Source organism: Monodon monoceros, unplaced genomic scaffold (genome assembly GCF_005190385.1).
Source record: "Monodon monoceros isolate NGI ecotype Baffin Bay Population unplaced genomic scaffold, NGI_Narwhal_1 Super_Scaffold_16, whole genome shotgun sequence".
In the NCBI taxonomy this organism is placed as follows: Eukaryota; Metazoa; Chordata; class Mammalia; order Artiodactyla; family Monodontidae; genus Monodon; species Monodon monoceros.
In genome coordinates, this window is record NW_021703772.1 from 62,185,452 (window position 1) to 62,204,550 (window position 19,099).

The following is a 19,099-nucleotide window of genomic DNA, read 5'->3' on the forward strand; positions in this document are numbered from 1 at the left end:
GGCTGACAGGGTCTTGGTGCTCTGGCCGGGTGTCAGGCCTGAGCCTCTAAGGTGAGATAGCCCAGTTCAGGACACTGGACCACCAGAGACCTCCTGGCTCCACGTAAATTCAAATGGAGACAGCTCTCCCAGAGATCTCCATCTCAACGCTAAGACCAGCTCCACTTAATGATTAGCAAGCTACAGTGCTGGACACCCTATGCCAAACAGCTAGCAAGACAGAAACACAACCCCACCCATCAGCAGAGAGGTTGCCTAAAATTATAATAAGGTCACAGACACCCCAAAACACACCACCAGACACAGTCCTGCCCACCAGAAAGACAAGATCCAGCCTCATCCACCCAGAACACACGCACTAGTCCCCTCCACCAGGAAGCCTACACAACCCACTGAACCAACCTTAGCCACTGGGGGCAGCCACTAAAAACAATGGGAACTACGAACCTGCAGCCTGCAAAAAGGAGAGCCCAAACACAGTAAGATAAGCAAAATGAGAAGACACAGAAACACACAGCAGATGAAGGAGCAAGGTAAAAACCTATCAGACAAAACGAATGAAGAGGATATAGGCAGTCTACCTGAAAAAGAATTCAGAGTAATGATAGTAAAGATGATCCAAAATCTTGGAAATAGAATGGAGAAAATACAAGAAACGTTTAACAAGGACATAGAAGAACTAAAGAGCAAACAATGATGAACAACACAATAAATGAAATTTAAAATTCTCTAGAAGGAATCAACAGCGGAATAACTGAGGCAGAAGAATAGATAAGTGACCTGGAAGATAAAATAGTGGAAACAACTACTGCAGAGCAGAATAAAGAATGAAAAGTATTGAGAACAGTCTCAGAGACCTCTGGGACAACAATAAATGCACCTACATTCGAATTATAGGGGTCCCAGAAGTAGAAGAGAAAAATAAAGGGACTGAGAAAATATTTGAAGAGATTATAGTTGAAAACTTCCCTAATATGGGAAAGGAAATAGTCAATCAAGCACAGGAAGCACAGAGAGTCCCATACAGGATAAATCCAAGGAGAAACATGCCAAGACACATATCAATCAAACTATCAAAAATTAAATATAAAGAAAAAATACTAAAAGTAGCAAGGGAAAAACAACAAATAACATCCAAGGGAATCCCCATAAGGTTAACAGCTGATCTTTCCGCAGAAATTCTGCAAGCCAGAAGGGAGTGGAAGGACATATTTAAAGTGGTGAAAAGGAAAAACTTACAACCAAGATTACTCTACCCAGCAAGGATCTCATTCAGATTCGATGGAGAAATTAAAACCTTTGCAGACAAGCAAAAGCTAAGAGAATTCAGCACCACCAACCCAGTTTTACAACAAATGCTACATGAACTTCTCTAGGCAGGAAACACAAGAGAAGAGAAAGACCTACAATAACAAAACCAAAACAATTAAGAAAACGGTAATACGAACATACATATCGATAACTACCTTAAATGTAAATGGATTAAATGCTCCCACCAAAAGACACACACAGACTGGCTGAAGGGATACAAAAACAAGACCTGTATATATGCTGTCTACAAGAGACCCACTTCAGACCTAGGGACACATACACACTGAAAGTGAGTGCATGGAAGAAGATATTCCATGCAAATGGAAATCAAAAGAAAGCTGGAGTAGCAATTCTCATATCAGACAAAATAGACTTTAAAATAAAGACTATTCCAAGAGACAAAGAAGGACTCTACATAATGATCAAGGGATCAATCCAAGAAGAAGATATAACAATTGTAAATATTTATGCCTCCAACATAGGAGCACCTCAATACATAAGGCAAATGCTAACAGCCATAAAAGGGGAAATCGACAGTAACACTATCATAGGGGACATTAACACCCCACTTTTACCAATGAACAGATCATCCAAAATGAAAATAAATAAGGAAACATAAGCTTTAAATGATATTTTAAACAAGATGGACTTAATTGATATTTATAGGACATTCCATCCAAAAACAACAGAATACACTTTCTTCTCAAGTGCGCACAGAACATTCTCCAGGATAGACCATATCTTGGGTCACAGATCAAGCCTTGGTAAATTTAAGAAAATTGAAATCGTATCAAGTATCTTATCCAAACACAACACTATGAGACTAGATATCAATTACAGGAAAAAACCTGTAAAAAACCACAAACACATGGACACTTAACAAAACACTACTTAATAACCAAGAGATCACTGAAGAAATCAAAGAGGAAATAAAAAAATACCTAGAAACAAATGACAATGAAAACATGACGACCTAAAACTGATGGGATGCAGCAAAAGCAGTTCTAAGAGCAAAGTTTATAGCAATACAATCCTACCTCAAGAAACAAGAAACATCTCAAATAAACAACCTAACCTTACACCTAAAGCAATTAGAGAAAGAACAACAAAAAACCCAAAAGTTAGCAGAAGGAAAGAAATCTTAAAGATCAGATCAGAAATCTGAATAACAAAAAAACAAACAACCCAATCCAAAAATGGGCAGAGGACCTAAATAGACATTTCTCCAAAGAAGATTGCCAACAAACACATGAAAGGATGCTCAACCTCACTAATCATTAGAGAAATGCAAATCAAAACTACAATGAGGTATCACCTCACACCAGTCAGAATGGCCATCATCAATAAGTCTACAAACAATAAATGCTGGAGAGGGTGTGAAGAAAAGGGAACCCTCTTGCACTGTTGGTGGGAATGTAAATTGACACAGCCACTGTGGAGAACAGTATGGAGGGTCCTTAAAATACTAAAAATACGGCTTCCCTGGTGGTGCAGTGGTTGAGATTCTGCATACCGATGCAGGGGACATGGGTTTGTGCCCCGGTCCGGGAAGATCCCACATGCTGTGGAGTGGCTGGGCCTGTGAGTCATGGCCGCTGAGCCTGAGCATCTGGAGCCTGTGCTCCACAACGGGAGAGGCCACAACAGTGAGAGGCCCACGTACAGAAAAAAAAAAAAAACAAAAAACTAAAGATGGAACTACCATACGACCCAGCAATCCCACTACTGGGCATATACCCTGAGAAAACCATAATTCAAAGAGTCATGTACCACAATGTTCACTGCAGCTCTATTTACAATAGCCAGGACACGGAAGCAACCTAAGTGTCCATCGACAGATGAATGGGTAAAAAAGATGTGGCACATATATACAATGGAATATTACTCAGCCATAAAAAGAAACGAAATTGAGTTATTTGTACTGAGGTGGATGGACCTAGAATCTGTCATACAGAGTGAAGTAAGTCAGAAAGAGAAAAACAAATACCGTTTGCTAACACATATATATGGAATCTAAAAAACAAAACAAGAAAACAAAATGTTTTTGAAGAACCTAGGGGAAGGACAGGAATAAAGACGCAGACGTAGAGAATGGACCTGAGGACACAGGGAGGGGGAAGGGTAAGCTCGGACAAAGTGAGAGAGTGGCATGGACATATATACACTACCAAATGTAAAACAGATAGCTAGTAGGAAGCAGCCACATAGCACAGGGAGATCAGCTCGGTGCTTTGTGTCCACCTAGAGGGGTGGGATAGGGAGGGTGGGAGGGAGACGCAAGAGGAGTGGATATGGGGATATATGTATATGTATAGCTGATTCACTTTGTTATAAAGCAGAAACACACCATTGTAAAGCAGTTATATGCCGATAAAGATGTTAAAAAATAAAATTTTTTTAATGCTAAAAATAAAGACACAATAGCTTTAATTTACCTAATTATTTTTCTCTATAATTTTTCAAAACGCCTTTCTATTACCTTCTTGAAATAAAAAAGGATCACACTAAGTAAATCAGTTTTGCCACTTTTGTTCCTTAAAACTAAAATAAAATGCAAATGACCAATAGCCAATAAGCCCTACACTTTAGGCTTATTTCCCAGTTGTGTTATATTAAGAACTGAAACGGTCAATTATACAGTCATATAAGTGATATCACATAAAGGAAAAAGATTATATTTCATATACAAAATAAATTTCAAAAAAATTTAAGTTTTACATAGAAACAAACACATTCTTCACGGATATATTTATCTTAAATATACAAAATGTTGTATTAATATAATATTGCATATAAAATTTCAGAGATTATTTTATAAGAAAATGATTTTAATCTGAAGTTAAAGTGTATTTGTTATCTGTTATTATTCTTTTATTTAAATACACATTTCTTTAAACAAAGATTTTTAAACTGCCAAGAAACATCACAGCAATTCAGACATATTTCTAAGAAACTATACAGACATTGTACAGGAACTCAAAAGCCAAATGAGGAGAATGAGATTATGAGAAAAAATAGCAAAATAGGAAAGAGGAAAATTTAATAAAAATAGCTCTACAGATATGGTTTTCATTTTTCAGCATGAACTACTCAAATTTGTTTACTCAACAAATATATGCTGAATGTCTTTTTATATGCCAGCACTGAGATAGATTCTGAAGATATAAAAGAGACACAGAGACAAAAATATCTTCCCTCAAGGAACTAAGAGACTAGTAAAAACCTACAAAGCAAACAAAGTTACAAAGCTACACGAAAAGCATAAAAAGAGGTTGCTAAGAAAGCAGAGAAAGGAGAATCTCAGACTATGTTCCCACGGGTTTTAGAGAAAGGTAGAAAGAGATGCTGAACTAAGTTTTGTTTTTCGTTTTTGTCTTTCTTGGGGTGGGGTGAGGGGAGGGGAGAATATGCTAAACTTCTACACTATAAACTTTCTTCAGAGGTATCTATGATGGTTCTTAAATTCAGCATATATCCATTACTGCAAAGTCTTGGCAAAAAGAAGTTTCAATTACACCCAATATCTGTATTTACACTTTGATGGTTATATGAACAAATATTTTCTCAAGATCAAAGACATTTATATCATCTTAAACTTGTTTTCAAAATGTTTAACTAAGCACAAATAAACTGAGCACAAATAAAAGGCGATATCCTATAATGTTCAGCAATAGATTAACTATTTAATGTTTAAAAATAGGAGGAAATAATACATTAAAAAATAGTCTACGACAATAATATATAAAACTGAATTCTCCATTAAAAAGATATCCTTCAAAATTTTTCGGCAATTATCAACATTTTAACTACTTTGTTAAATATTTACAAATAAAATTCATTTTACTTTGGCTGTTTTCCCAGTTGTCAAGAACACAGCAATATTACCACATTTTTTGTACCTACCCATCATCTCTGACATCAGACAATTTTAGTCTCTTAACTTGTGCCTCCTCTACTGCTTTAAAAGTAGAACAACACAAAACCAAGCTTTGAATTCTCCTGGTCAAAGAGCAACTAAATAAGTTTGTTATTTTTTTACATTTATTTGTGATGTTTTATAAAATTTATTTTTATCAGATTAATGTCAGGTTTTTGGATCAAGATCTTGAGAACATAAATCTCAGCCAGATTATTTTTTTAACCTTAAAATATTTTCTCCTCTAAAGATTGAGTATATTTTAATGAGAGCATATCACATTTGTGTTATAACTGAAATTTTTCTCTATAAACACAAGATATCCATTATTTTACTGACTAACATAACGTACTTACAATGCTGTGTATCTGTCCATTGCAGACTGCACGTCTCTACGGTAAACTGTTCGAAGAATGACCATGACGGGGTCAAACTCATGATCCCAGACTTCAGCTATTATTCAAAAGAGAGTAGAAACAAAACACTGACTTCTTAGGAATAAAGTCAATCTCTAATGACTAATTACATTTAAGTATATCTTATATTTAAAAGATGGGAAAGTTTAATTTGAGTATATATTTGCCTTAATAAGCTTGATGCAATGACCACTTTTCTAAATCAAAAATCATTATTTCGTCACTATAATGTTCTCTTAAGTTCAGCAAGGACTAGTGAGCAAGAAGCTTTATAATGTGATAACGCCTCACCATAAAAGTTTAGCTCACTTTTTTTTGTAAAGTGCCAATGAGAAAGTAAGAAACACAATGCATTAGCATTTTTGAAAGTATTCGAAGATAAAAATGTGAAAGCTGGATTAAAAAATTAATGAGCCATTGATTTTCAAGAGCTTAGTTTATAAACACTTTTTGGTTTATAAAACATTTGTTCTTTTGCTATAATTGATCTCCTTACCTTCTCCACAATGAGGAACCATTATCCCATGTGTGGTATATGTACAATTGGTGGTACACTAGATGATTTTAAGTATTAAGTGCACAAAGCTTATGTTAATAGCTATATAATTACATTAACGTGTACTAGAAAATTGCACATTGCAAATAAAACCTGTGATCTCACTAATAATCATGCTTAGGATGAGAATTCTTAACATTTCTTAACATTTGAACCTTAAGCATCTCTACACATCTACTATAATTTCAACTTTCTGGCATTAAAAAAAAAAATGTTAACAACTGTCCCTATTTCATGTAACAGGCCATCTTAAATTATCATAAGTATGATTTAAGATCCTTAAGATAGGCCTTCAAAAAGCCACAGAACCTTTGTTATTAATTCTATTATCTGTTTTTGTCAGAATTATAAAACCATTGAAATGGAAGAAAACTTCAGTGATTGATTAACTGGTCCAGGAGGCTTCAGTGTTCCAAGAAGTTGGATTTCAACAGAGATTTACCAGGAGCCACTTTAGGAGCAAGGAGATGGTAAAACAGATGAGAAGCTATGTCCACTAACCACACTCACTTTAACAAGAGTAGGTTTGCTTTTACTGCTTTTGTATAACAGATTCACTTAAGGCTTAGTTCCCCCAAACTAAAGGCTTATCTTAAACACTTTTTTAAAAAGCTTAAAAAACACTCATCTATTCCAACTCACTCATTTTACAAATAAGAAGTTAAATCCAAAGATAAAACACTGACTTTCTCAATATCGCACAACTGGCTGATACAACTCAGTACTGCATCTGAATATGACACCCAATTTCTTGATTCTAATCTTCAAATGTCCAGTGCTCTGTCTCAGTGTCTCAAACTTAACTGTGTGTGACAATCATCCTTTAGAGCTTGGTAAAAAAGCAGATTTCCAGAATTAATCCCCAGAGATCTGGATAAGAGCAGATTGGGGTTGAGGCATAGGAACCTGTATTTTAATAAGGACCGTGAATGGGTGACACAGATTATGCTCACATCACACTTTATTAATAAGCACTGCATTATACAAGAACATCACTCTACTTCTAAGCTCATCTAAATTTTAGATACAAAGTGTTCTCTACAATAAAGAAATACTGTGCTTTTTCTTTAATGGAATACATTCCAACCAGAGACTCTGGATTATTTCTTGCTACCTTTGTGAACTCTCTGAAAAATCACACATGATAAGGTTTATTTTCGTGTGTTTTACCAAACATGGTACATGCTATTTACAACTACAAAGTGGGCATCAGTTTGTCACTTAGACAATGAGTGCTGAGGGGGGGCAAGAAGCATGTAACTGCTACTTCCTTCAAAATTTTAACTTAGATTAATGAAAATGTGAAAGAGAAGAAGAAAAGACCATGAATCAGGATTCCACCTACTTCTGGCTTTTGTCAAGCATGTCATCTACAAATCCAGGGGGAAAACTTTAGAAAACCAACCACTTACAGAAAAGGTTTCTATGTATTTACACAGGTTCAAAATGTATGAGAATGTTATCAGTATTCCACATAGATTTTAACTGTTTCAAGTTAAAATTTGGGTAGTGAGAACTATTTCAAAATCAAATTTAAAGGGCAAATACATTCAGAATGTTTGTAAGTATATATTTTGCTTCATAATTTCTGGTTCATTTACAGTTCATTCACTTACAAAAATAAACTGGAGTTCATATATAAAGTTCCTTTTATAATTCAGAGTCATCTAAGAAGTCTTATTATAATATAAACTATAGGTTTGTAAATAAATGGAACCAGTATCACTGTACACCATAAAAGACAAACATACATCTATAAGAAAGCTGAGGGGAAAAACCAAAGCTGAACAAATAAAAGGCAAACATTTTGTTTCAATATACACAATGAACCTTCAGAAAACTGATATCTGAAAAAACACATTTATATAAACATACCTTTAGGAGTATACATGCCTTGTTGCATAGAACCTCCAGGTTCAAAAACAGGAGCCTTAAAATCAGCTACAGCTGATAAAACTGATTCAAAGCTATAACTTCCTGGAATAATGCCACTTTTGGGATTTGGATTTTCTGGAATATGATGTATGTGTCAAGAAAAAAATTAATAACTAAAAGTCAGATACTTAATCTTACCAAGGTATTCTAGTTTCTAACTTCCTTTGCTAAAATATGCAGAGTAATTGGCTGTAATACATAAAGTCGGCCACAAGAGGGCTATATAATACAACAGTTCAATAATAACTTTTTATTAACTGTGAATTAAGATAGCTTAATCTAGAAGCCTACTAATAAATTACATGCTGAAGTAGCTCTGAAGTATATTTCCCCCAAAACAAATTAATACAGTTTCAGGAAATGAAAAAAAAAACTTTTAAAATTAATCTCCATTTTCATCCTTTTGCAAATAAAGTTGTAATTTCCCTTAGAAAATCAAACACAGTATACTAAAAATCAGCCCAGATTTTTATGAGCAAAGATTATTTTTCCAAAAACACAAAATGTCATCCTCAAAATAAGAAGGAAAAAGATACTAAGCAAATTTTTTAAAAAGAAGAAAACCACAAAGATTCTTTTCTCTTGGTTTCACATTAAAGCTACATAATTCTTCTAAATTCAAAGTTACAGAGAATGCTTTTGCTCTTTTGCAGCACTAATACACAGTATATAATGGCTGAATGAAATCATCAAACAGTATCAAATTGTTGGCTGCTTAAGAAAATCTTCAAGGTTATCAAATAGGCATTTCTAATAGGAGCTATTTCACAAAATTTAGCCAATTATTTCAAACATAGTCATAATGTACAAATTAAATTTAGTCAAAAATTCACAAATAAATTTTATCACAAAATAACATGATGATCTTTGTCTAAAATTTTATAAACAATAAATCAAAAAATAATAAAGTGTCCATTGTATGCTCAGTCTTACACAGAGAACCGTAAGTTTTTAAAGTTTGTAGACAACAGTCTTTGCCTTTAAAAACCTCTTGGTTTAAAACTGAATTCTAAGAAAAAAATCCTCAGAATGTTTAAAGCTCTGGTAATAATAATGATAAGATATACCTCTAAATTTTAACCATGAATTCCAGCCTGGCTATAGAGATAAAGTAGACCTAGCTGCCTTTCACCAAGTGTCCAGCTCCCTTTCACTATTGCTGTCCTTAAAGGTCAGATCCTGGGGTGCCCAGAGCCACCAGTCCTGATGCCTAACCAAGGTCTAATAAGAGTACCCTGAGGGCTTCCCTGGTGGCGCAGCGGTTGAGAGTCCGCCTGCCGATGCAGGGGACACAGGTTCGTGCCCCAGTCCGGGAAGATCCCACATGCCATGGAGTGGCTGGGCCCGTGGGCCATGGCCGTTGAGCCTGCGCGTCCGGAGCCTGTGCTCCATAACGAGAGAGGCCACAACAGTGAGAGGCCCGCGTACCGGAAAAAAAAAAAAAAAAAAAGAGTACCCTGAGAGACGACAGAGACAAAAAAATCTACCAGTGGTCTTGAACACAGAATTGAACAAACAGTTGGAGTTTTTCTCCATATTATTTTTCAACTTCAAAAAAAACCATTTTAATCAAAAAGTGATATATCTCTAATCCATGAATATTACTTACAACTTAGATCCTGCAACTAACAGAAAATTAAACTTTTAAAAGGATATGAGGTCCAGCAATGAACTATGTGTTCTGTCATTCATACACAGCTGGGCTACCATCTCTGCTCTGAGAATCTCATCATCAGACATTCCTAAAATTAAAAATAGAATTAATAAATCTGAATATCTATATATTATAAAGAAACAACTTACCACACAATTTATTAAGCGTAAATACCAAAAATGAGATGCTTCCAAATTTAAAGAGCAAAGAATACAATGCCCCAATATAACCTGCAGTTTAACTACCCTGATATTTGCAGTTCCCTTAAGGGGTTTTTTAAAGGATATTCTAAAAGGAGTGTCAACGGTAATACATCCTTTCCTTTTTTTCCATAAGCCAGTTACTACCACAAGGAGAGGGGAGGAAACGGAGGTTAATAGTTAATACGCAAGTATTTGTATTAGTGCTTTTTACCTAAATGTAAACGAAGACTCAAAAGAATCACAAGAAATGTAAGAGCGCCTTCTAACATGGATCTCTCATGCTCTGCATCAAGTACTGTGTTTTGATGTTGTGAAGCCATTGTCAACAAATCCACTACCTTAAATCTATTAAAAAAATATTTGAGACAGATTTTTTAAAGTTAAAACAAAATTAGTTTAAATTCCAAATACTTCCTAATACCTGTCTTAATAAAATTATGCTTACCTTTCAAAGACAGATGAAATAAAATAATCTGGATCAAGTCTAGATGCACAAACCTTTAAAAGACAAAAAATAAAACCCACGATCTTTATTTCTCAATATTCAGTTTTACTTCTTTTTTTCTTTTTCCAGCCACGCCACGCTGCTTGCAGGATCTTAGTCCCCCAACCAGGGATTGAACCAGGGCCACAGCAGGGAAAACACCAAGTCTTAACCACTGGACTGCCAGGGATTTCCCCAGTTTTACTTCTTGTGTTAATCATGTTTTTTATTTTCTGTATCTTCTGATGTTCTGGCATCTAGGGGGGCCCTACAGACCAGGAGAGAAACTACCCTTCTAAAGGCTAGCTAATTCCAAAAGATAGTAAACAGCTTACCTGGGAGCAAGTCTCTCATATGCAAGTCCCTCATGCCCTTTATTTAACTCACATACCAAGCCAATATTCCCCCTGGCCCCCTGCCCAAGGCAGGTACCAGATAGCCTTTATGCCCCAGAGCCCACCAAAATTATTCAAACTAGCCAATCCTAAACTACTTCCCCTGCCCTGCCTTGTCGTTCCTATGGAAACCCCAATAAAGCTTCTGGTCTAGGATTTCCCCTCACTCCTCCTTCTGCCTCCTGACCAAAATCTAATGCTTCCCCTCTGGTCCTGCGCAGTGTGGCATGCCCCCTTCCTTTGGAAATTATAAGTAATAAAATTCTTCTTTCAATAGCACTGACCTCTCCATGTCATCATTTAGTCACCTCTATAAATTAAAATCCCACAGGTACAAATGAGATACTTCTAAAGTACAACATCTGCACCATCAAGTTGGCTTACCTGTAATAGGTAAATGTCAGGATCAATCATGGAATTACAGAAATGAGACTGGACATAGGTCATGGCTTGTCCTTTGATTTGCAGACCATTTCTTACCCACATATTGCTATGGATTTCGGCAAGACTTGCCTAGTAAAACAAAAATTAAGTAAATTGGACAAAGAAGTCATCTAAAGTCAACCTTTATAAAATCATGTTACAATAAACAATCATTTCAAAATATTTTATAACTTAATCACAGCATAAGCCTGACATTCTGTCCAACGTTTAAGATATTCAATTCAAATATATAATTTTAAATTTTATGATGATCATTATATCTTATACAGTCCCTTCTTCTGGAGTTTATACATGAGTTAGTTTTCCATGATGACTCCTGGATACATTTATAACAATATTCATTGAAATCTTTAATGAGGAATCACTGACGATTACATTTAACTTTTTCCTCTTCAAAAAAGAAAATACATAATGCTTAAAGAAACACAGGAATAAGCATCAAACAAGCTAACTGTTCACTGTTCAACATCAATGAATATAATCTATGTCTTTAATTCACCCTAACTCAACCTTCAATCTAGTCATTTTCTAAAGTCTGGCAAGAGCAGATCAGATTAGAATAAATTTTCTTATTATATTAATATTTAATTCTTCATGTATTTATGTCCTGTATCAACTAAAACTAAGCACAGTCATAACTTCATCTCTTATTTGTTCCTAACTCCCAGAGGTAAAGTTCAATAATGGTTAACAAATCTAAAATTTCCAGGAAAAATAAACTGAAGTGCAAATCCCTCTAATGTATATAAAAGGTGGTCCACAAAATCACAGTGTTAGAAATGAAAGAAACCACAGTGCATATGTAGGCTAATTCTTCTCTCTTTTCTCTCCTCTCACTTTATAGATGGGGAAACTAAGAATCAAGTAGGTAAATCACTCCAAACAACATAGATAATAAAATAGTGGTGGCACCAAGGCTAGAATTTGCTGGGTCTCCTGACTCCCAAAACAGTGCTGTAGTATGTTAAACCCCCCCATAAATAAATATAGTGAAAAGAATTCCTGGGGAAATTATAACTAAATGTAAATCTCATTAAATATATATATATAATCTGGCAAAAATACAAAAAACTAAATTTTTTTTAAAATTTCAAACATTTTGGCTATAATAACAATGATAAAGGCATACAAATAAAATAAAGGAAGAATCACTTAACCAAGGAACTCAAAACCTTTTAAAAGCCTGAAAACATACCTGAATTTGGAGTGGATGAATCATTAGTTTCATTAACATTTCCTGATCTGGTAAAACAGAATCCAAATCTAGTTCTTGACATTTCACAGCCTAAAAATTATGATAAAAAATGTTACTAATTCAATACATAATTCCCAATATTCAAAAAACAAACAAAGTTGTTTAATGACACTCTTACCTTACTCAAAAACATAGCATAATAACGATGTAGTGGCAGATGAAAAGTGACTTGGTTAGGTGCTGGCTGGAAATAAACAAAATCCACAAATCAAAGAATCCTTTACCGAATTCAAAGAAGGTTTTAAAATGCTAAAACCACACTTTCACCTTGATTTATTCCCCTATACTTTCTAATAAAAAAGTACAATTTTAAGGGCTTCCCTGGTGGTGCAGTGGTTGAGAGTCCACCTGCCGATGCAGGGGACACGGGTTCGTGCCCCGGTCTGGGAAGATCCCACATGCCGCGGAGCGGCTAGGCCTGTGACCCAAGGCCGCTGAGCCTGCGCGTCCGGAGCCTGTGCTCCGCAACGGGAGAGGCCACAACAGTGAGAGGCCCGCGTACCGCAAAAAAAAAAAAAAAAAAAGTACAATTTTAGAAGTTATAGCCTTAAAAACCCACTGTAGATAAAATTATTCTATTTTAAATGTAAGTTACTTAAAGGCAGAAACTGTATACTCCTCAACGTTGAATCCTCTGAAGCATCTAGCCCAGAGCAAGGGACGGAATAGATTTCCCTTTACAGTAGGCCATTTGGGAATCTTCAAATGCATGCATACCAAACATGACGATAGTAACAAGAACAATAATTACAGCTAACATTCACCGAGCACTTCCTATGTGCCGGTCACTGTGCTAATAAGCACTTTATTCAGACTTAATTTAATCCTAGGAGAACCCAACGGGGTAGAAACTGAATATTCCATTTTATAAATAGGGAAATTCAAGTTTAAAAAACTTAAGTAACTTCCTAAAGTTAACAAGCAGTGAACTGAAAAGCTAGCCTGAACTCCGCTGTTATATTCAGAACGGTAAGAGGCTCTGACTACAGCCCTAAACTGAGGTGCAGTTAAAAGGCTTACCTAGTTGGGTGAGATGCTCCCCATATCAGTGGTGAACACACAGTTTCTGTAGGAAAGCTTAGTACAGTATATATCAAAGACCTCTGGTATCCTTGTGAATATTATAAAAACTGTATTTTAAATCTGTGACTCCCATGGGTCACGCTATCACTACAGGGAAAAAGTACAACACAGTTGTCCTTCTCAAACAGACGAGAAAAATTAAAAGGTATTATTTGTTTTTAATGCTTCCATAAGTTTTTAGTAAAGTTTTCTCCTGTTAAAAAGTTTTACCCCAAACACTCAAATACCAGTATAGAGTTATAAAGATGTGCAATATGTCCCCATCCCTGAAACAGTTTTTTCCAAAACCGATATGAGAAAAAGATCTTCCTCAACATGTGAATAAATGTCTAAAGAAAGTTGTTCTAATAAATAAACGTTTGGCTTCCATAAAAAGGAAGGAATTTCTGACACATGCTGCAATATGGATGAACCTTCAAGACATTATGCTAAGTGAAATACGCCAGTCACAAAAATAGATATACTGGATGATTCCACTTATATGAGGTACTTACAGTACCTTATAGAGACATGAAGTATAATGATGTTGTCAGAGGCTGGGGGGAAGGGAAAATGGGGAGTTTATTGGGTATAGAGTTTCAGTTTTGCAGAACAAAAAGTTCTGGAGGTTGGGTGCACAACAATGTGAATATACTACTGAACTGTATACTTCAAAAAAGGTTAATAAGATGGTAAATTTTATTTTATGTGCATTTTACCACAATCAAAAATAAAATAAGTTTGCCCTCCATTACTATAATCATTTTAGTAACATAAACTATACTAACTAGCTAAATCAGAATCTCCTTCCATTTCCTTTGAAGGCAGGCATCAAGAACAGTGGTTAAGAGCAGACTCTTAAAAGCTGGATTTGCAGGAGTTCAAATCCTGATTCTGCCACCTACAGCTGTAAAACTGTGAGCAAGTTACTTAACTTCTCTGTGTGTAAGTTGCCTGACCTGTAAAGTGGAGATAATAAGCAGTTGGATGGCTGTGAGGATCAAGTAAGAGAACATAGTACCCAACACACATTTCTATTAATTACTAAGCCATAGACTCTATCTTGTCTTTTAAGGCTTGAGCATATGCTAAACACACATTCTTCTACAGTGTTATATTCCATAATCCCCTCTTGTCCAACATCACAAATTAGTCACTTGAAAAACTCTTCTTCCACTCCTTCCATATATACTGAGGTGGTCCTCAGATTCCATTCTTAGCTTTCTACTCTTCTCATTCTAGGTGACTTTATCCAGTTCATAGCTTCAATTGCCAACCCAAGATGACTCCCAAATCTCAGCAGAAATCTCACTCCTGAACTCCAAACCCTATATTCAAGTGTTTAAGTCCCGTGGGGACCACAAATACACTGTGTCCAAACCAAACTCAGCATCTCTGCCCTAAAACTCAATCCTCCTCAATGTTTCTTCTCCAAATTCCCAGTAATACAAATCTGAAATGTAGACTCCTTCCTTCTCTCAAACCTCCTACCTTTCATAAAGCACCAAAGTGTGTCTGATTTTCTAAATACCTCTTAACTTTACTTCCTCCTCTCTTTCCATACTGCCCCTAACTAACCTTAGCTCAGGCCCTCAACATTTAGTGCCTAGATTTCAGTGCTAGCCTTTGCTTCTATTCTTACCCTCTGTAAGAAACTTTCTGTGGTATCTGCCTAGCTCACAACCTTCCCCATTTCTCAGAATGTCCCTTCCTACACCACCTTCCAAATACATACACACAGGGACTGGAGGCTGACAGTCAAGGTACAGTAGCCACATCTGACTGGATCAGGGCAGGAGATACCTAACCCATCGTGGGCAATGAGGTTCTCTCTTCACTTGAAAATTGAACTAGATTTAAAGACATCTGCAGAGAGTCTTGGAGTATGGCTGAAACTGCAATATTAGGCAACTGTAGAAGGTAATATTTAACCACACAGGCAAATAAGCACAGAAAACCAATCCACAGAAAGGGAAGAAAAAATGAGGCAGAAAGGCCAAAGCAAAAGCAAGAGACAGGAGTTCCTGTTCAGCTTTCCACTCAGTTCCTGAAGTCCAGGTGCCATAAGATCCCTGAAAGACCTCTCTGTACTCATAATAAATTATTCCTCCTTTAAATTAGGCTGCCTCAAAAATGTTTTTTCCTTGTATTCAAAAGAACCTTAATTAGTACATCTATTTAAACCTTGATATATTGCCAGGAGGTGGTCTTACCAAAACATTAATTTAACCTTGTACTTCTCCATTCATCATCTTTTAATGGCTCCCTATAGTTTTAACTTCCTTTAACCTTCTGACTCTTGAGAGACAGGGCTTACCTCTCCAGCCCATCTCCTGTCATATAAACTCATGCACCATAGGTAGTGCCTTTGTATATGCCTTTCCCTCTGCCTCAAATACTATACATCCTTGTTCCCACTGGATTAACATACCTTTAAGACTTTGCTGAAGTGACATTTCTGCTAGGAAGTTTTTCCTGAGTCCCTCAGGGTAAATCAGATGCTCCACTCTATTCTCCTCCATAGCACCCTGGTCACAACTTTACAGAAGCCCTCTGATCAAATTAGCCATTTATTTGTCTTCCATTTCCTTAAATTAGGCACCATTTCATCACTGTATCCCCAGTGCTTAGAATACAGTAAACATTCGATAAATATTTGCTGGATGAACGCATGTTCTACTTCAATCTTTTTTTTTTTTTTTTTTGCGGTATGCGGGCCTCTCACTGCTGTGGCCTCTCCCGTTGCAGAGCACAGGCTCTGGACGCGCAGGCTCAGTGGCCATGGCTCACGGGCCCAGCCGCTCCGCGGCATGTGGGATCTTCCCGGACCACGGCACGAACTCGTGTCCCCTGCATCGGCAGGCGGACCCTCAACCACTGCGCCACCAGGGAAGCCCTACTTCAATCTTATAAGAGACGACTCTAAACAAACCACTCTGCTATATACTCATACATGTTGCTATATACTCATAAATGTTGCTCTGCTACATACTCATAAATGATATTCAGTATTTGACGATTCTTAAATGGCCTGTACTTTGGGAAAATTTATTCCATCCTGTGTTTCTAAGTGACTGATTGATTTGGCTTAATCCAGTTCAAAAAAATATTATTTGCTTATTCTGTGCTGGATTACTGCAATAACTTCTGACCTCCACTCTCAAGGCTGAAAGAAGGACAAATATTTATCACACATGAAATATGTGCCACTTAGTCAATCCTCATTGGCTCATATTATTATTTTAAATAAATAGATGAGGAGATGGACTCAGCAATGCTTTAAAAAAAACCAAAAACTGTCCAAGACCAAGATCACATAGTGTCCACTCAGGTATGCCTGACTCTAAAGCTCCTTCCACTGCCAAAGCCAGTACAGTTGAAATACGACCAGACAAGAAGTTGAGAGACATGGGATCTGGACCCAGAAATACCAGGAGTTTGCTATACAACTAGAGTCAAGTTATTTAATATCTCTGCATCTCCATTTTACATCTGAAAAAAGGGAGTGATAATAACACCTTCCCTACTTCACAGGGTTGTTTTGAGAAACAAATATATCAAAGCACTTTAAGAAGGAAGAAACTTTTAAACATCGTGAAAGATATATTGGTTGATTCCTTAAATTCTATACTTATTTTCTTTTCTATTAAAAATCTATATAAATTTTTGCAACATTCGGGACTTCCCTGGTGGTCCAGTGGTTAAGACTCCATGCTCCCAATGCAGGGGGCCCAGGTTCGATTCCTGGTCAGGGAACTAGATCCCACATGGCACAACTAAAGATCCCACATGTCACGACAAAGATCCCACATGATGCAACTAAGACCCAGTGCAGTCAAATAAAAAAATAAATATTTTTTAAAATTTTGTTTACAACATTCAATATCTTCCTAAAATATTTCTGTGTAAAAAACAAAAATACTGGGGCTTCCCTGGTGGCACAGTGGTTAAGAATCCGCCTGCCAGGCTCCCTGACTTCAGACTATACTACAAAGCTACAGTAATCAAGACAGTATGGCACTGGCACAAAAACAGAAATATAGATCAATTGAACAGGACAGAAAGCCCAGAGATAAACCCATGCACATATGGTCACCTTATCTTTGATAAAGGAGGCAGGAATGTACAGTGGAGAAAGGACAGCCTCTTCAATAAGTGGTGCTGGGAAAACTGGACAGGTACATGTAAAAGTGTGCGATTCGATCACTCCCTAACACCATACACAAAAATAAGCTCAAAATGGATTAAAGACCTAAATGTAAGGCCAGAAACTATCAAACTCTTAGAGGAAAACATAGGCAGAACACTCTATGACATAAATCACAGCAAGATCCTTTTTGACCCACCTCCTAGAGAAATGGAAATAAAAACAAAAATAGACAAATGAAACTTCAAAGCTTTTGCACAGCAAAGGAAACCATAAACAAGACCAAAGACAATCCTCAGAATGGGAGAAAATATTTGCAAATGAAGCAACTGACAAAGGATTCATCTCCAAAATTTACAAGCAGCTCATGCAGCTGAATAACAAAAAAACAAACAACCCAATCCAAAAATGGGCAGAAGACCTAAATAGACATTTCTCCAAAGAAGATATACAGACTGCCAACAAACACATGAAAGAATGCTCAACATCATTAATCATTAGAGAAATGCAAATCAAAACTACAATGAGGGCTTCCCTGGCGGCGCAGTGGTTGAGAGTCCGCCTGCCGATGCAGGGGACGCGGGTTCGTGCCGTGAGCTGTGGCCACTGGGACTGCACATCCGGAGCCTGTGCTCCGCAGCGAGAGAGGCCGCAACAGTGAGAGGCCCGCGTACCGCCAAAAAAAAAAAAAAAAAAAAAAAAAATTACAATGAGATATCATCTCACACCAGTCAGAATGGCCATCATCAAAAATCTAGAAACAATAAATGCTGGAGAGGGTGTGGAATAAAGGGAACACTCTTGCACTGCTGGTGGGAATGTGAATTGGTACAGCCACTACGGAGAACAGTATGGAGGTTCCTTAAAAAACTACAAATAGAACTACCATATGACCCAGCAATCCCACTACTGGGCATATACCCTGAGAAAACCATAATTCAGAAAGAGTCATGTACCAAAATGTTCACTGCAGCTGTATTTACAATAGCCAGGAGATGGAAACAACCTAAGTGTCCATCATCGGATGAATGGATAAAGAAGATGTAGCACATATATACAATGGAATATTACTCAGCCATAAAAAGAATCGAAATTGAGCTATTTGTAATGAGGTGGATGGACCTAGAGTCTGTCACACAGAGTGAAGTAAGTCAGAAAGAGAAAGACAAATACCGTATGCTAACACATATATATGGAATTTAAGAAAAAAAAATGTCATGAAGAACCTAGGCGTAAGACAGGAATAAAGACACAGACCTACTAGAGAAGGGGCTTGAGGATATGGGGAGGGAGAAGGGTAAGCTGTGACAAAGCGAGAGAG

General features: G+C 36.6%; 1 protein-coding gene and 1 non-coding gene across 2 annotated transcripts in view; one reads left to right on the top strand and one right to left on the bottom strand.

The window, feature by feature from the left end:
* The window catches only part of UBR3 (ubiquitin protein ligase E3 component n-recognin 3), a 229,015-nt gene that overhangs the window by 123,486 nt on the left and 86,430 nt on the right, over positions 1-19,099 (bottom strand). Inside the window, exons 12-19 of the mRNA XM_029224835.1 lie at positions 12,688-12,753; positions 12,510-12,599; positions 11,255-11,383; positions 10,437-10,489; positions 10,203-10,336; positions 9,791-9,876; positions 8,075-8,216; positions 5,584-5,680 (exon numbers count right to left, since the gene is read on the bottom strand). Of these exons, the coding sequence (XP_029080668.1) occupies positions 5,584-5,680; positions 8,075-8,216; positions 9,791-9,876; positions 10,203-10,336; positions 10,437-10,489; positions 11,255-11,383; positions 12,510-12,599; positions 12,688-12,753 (797 nt within the window). The remainder of the gene's footprint in view (positions 1-5,583; positions 5,681-8,074; positions 8,217-9,790; positions 9,877-10,202; positions 10,337-10,436; positions 10,490-11,254; positions 11,384-12,509; positions 12,600-12,687; positions 12,754-19,099) is intronic.
* Positions 17,315-17,387, top strand: TRNAW-CCA. The gene has a single exon. It is a non-coding gene; the product is annotated as a tRNA-Trp (tRNA).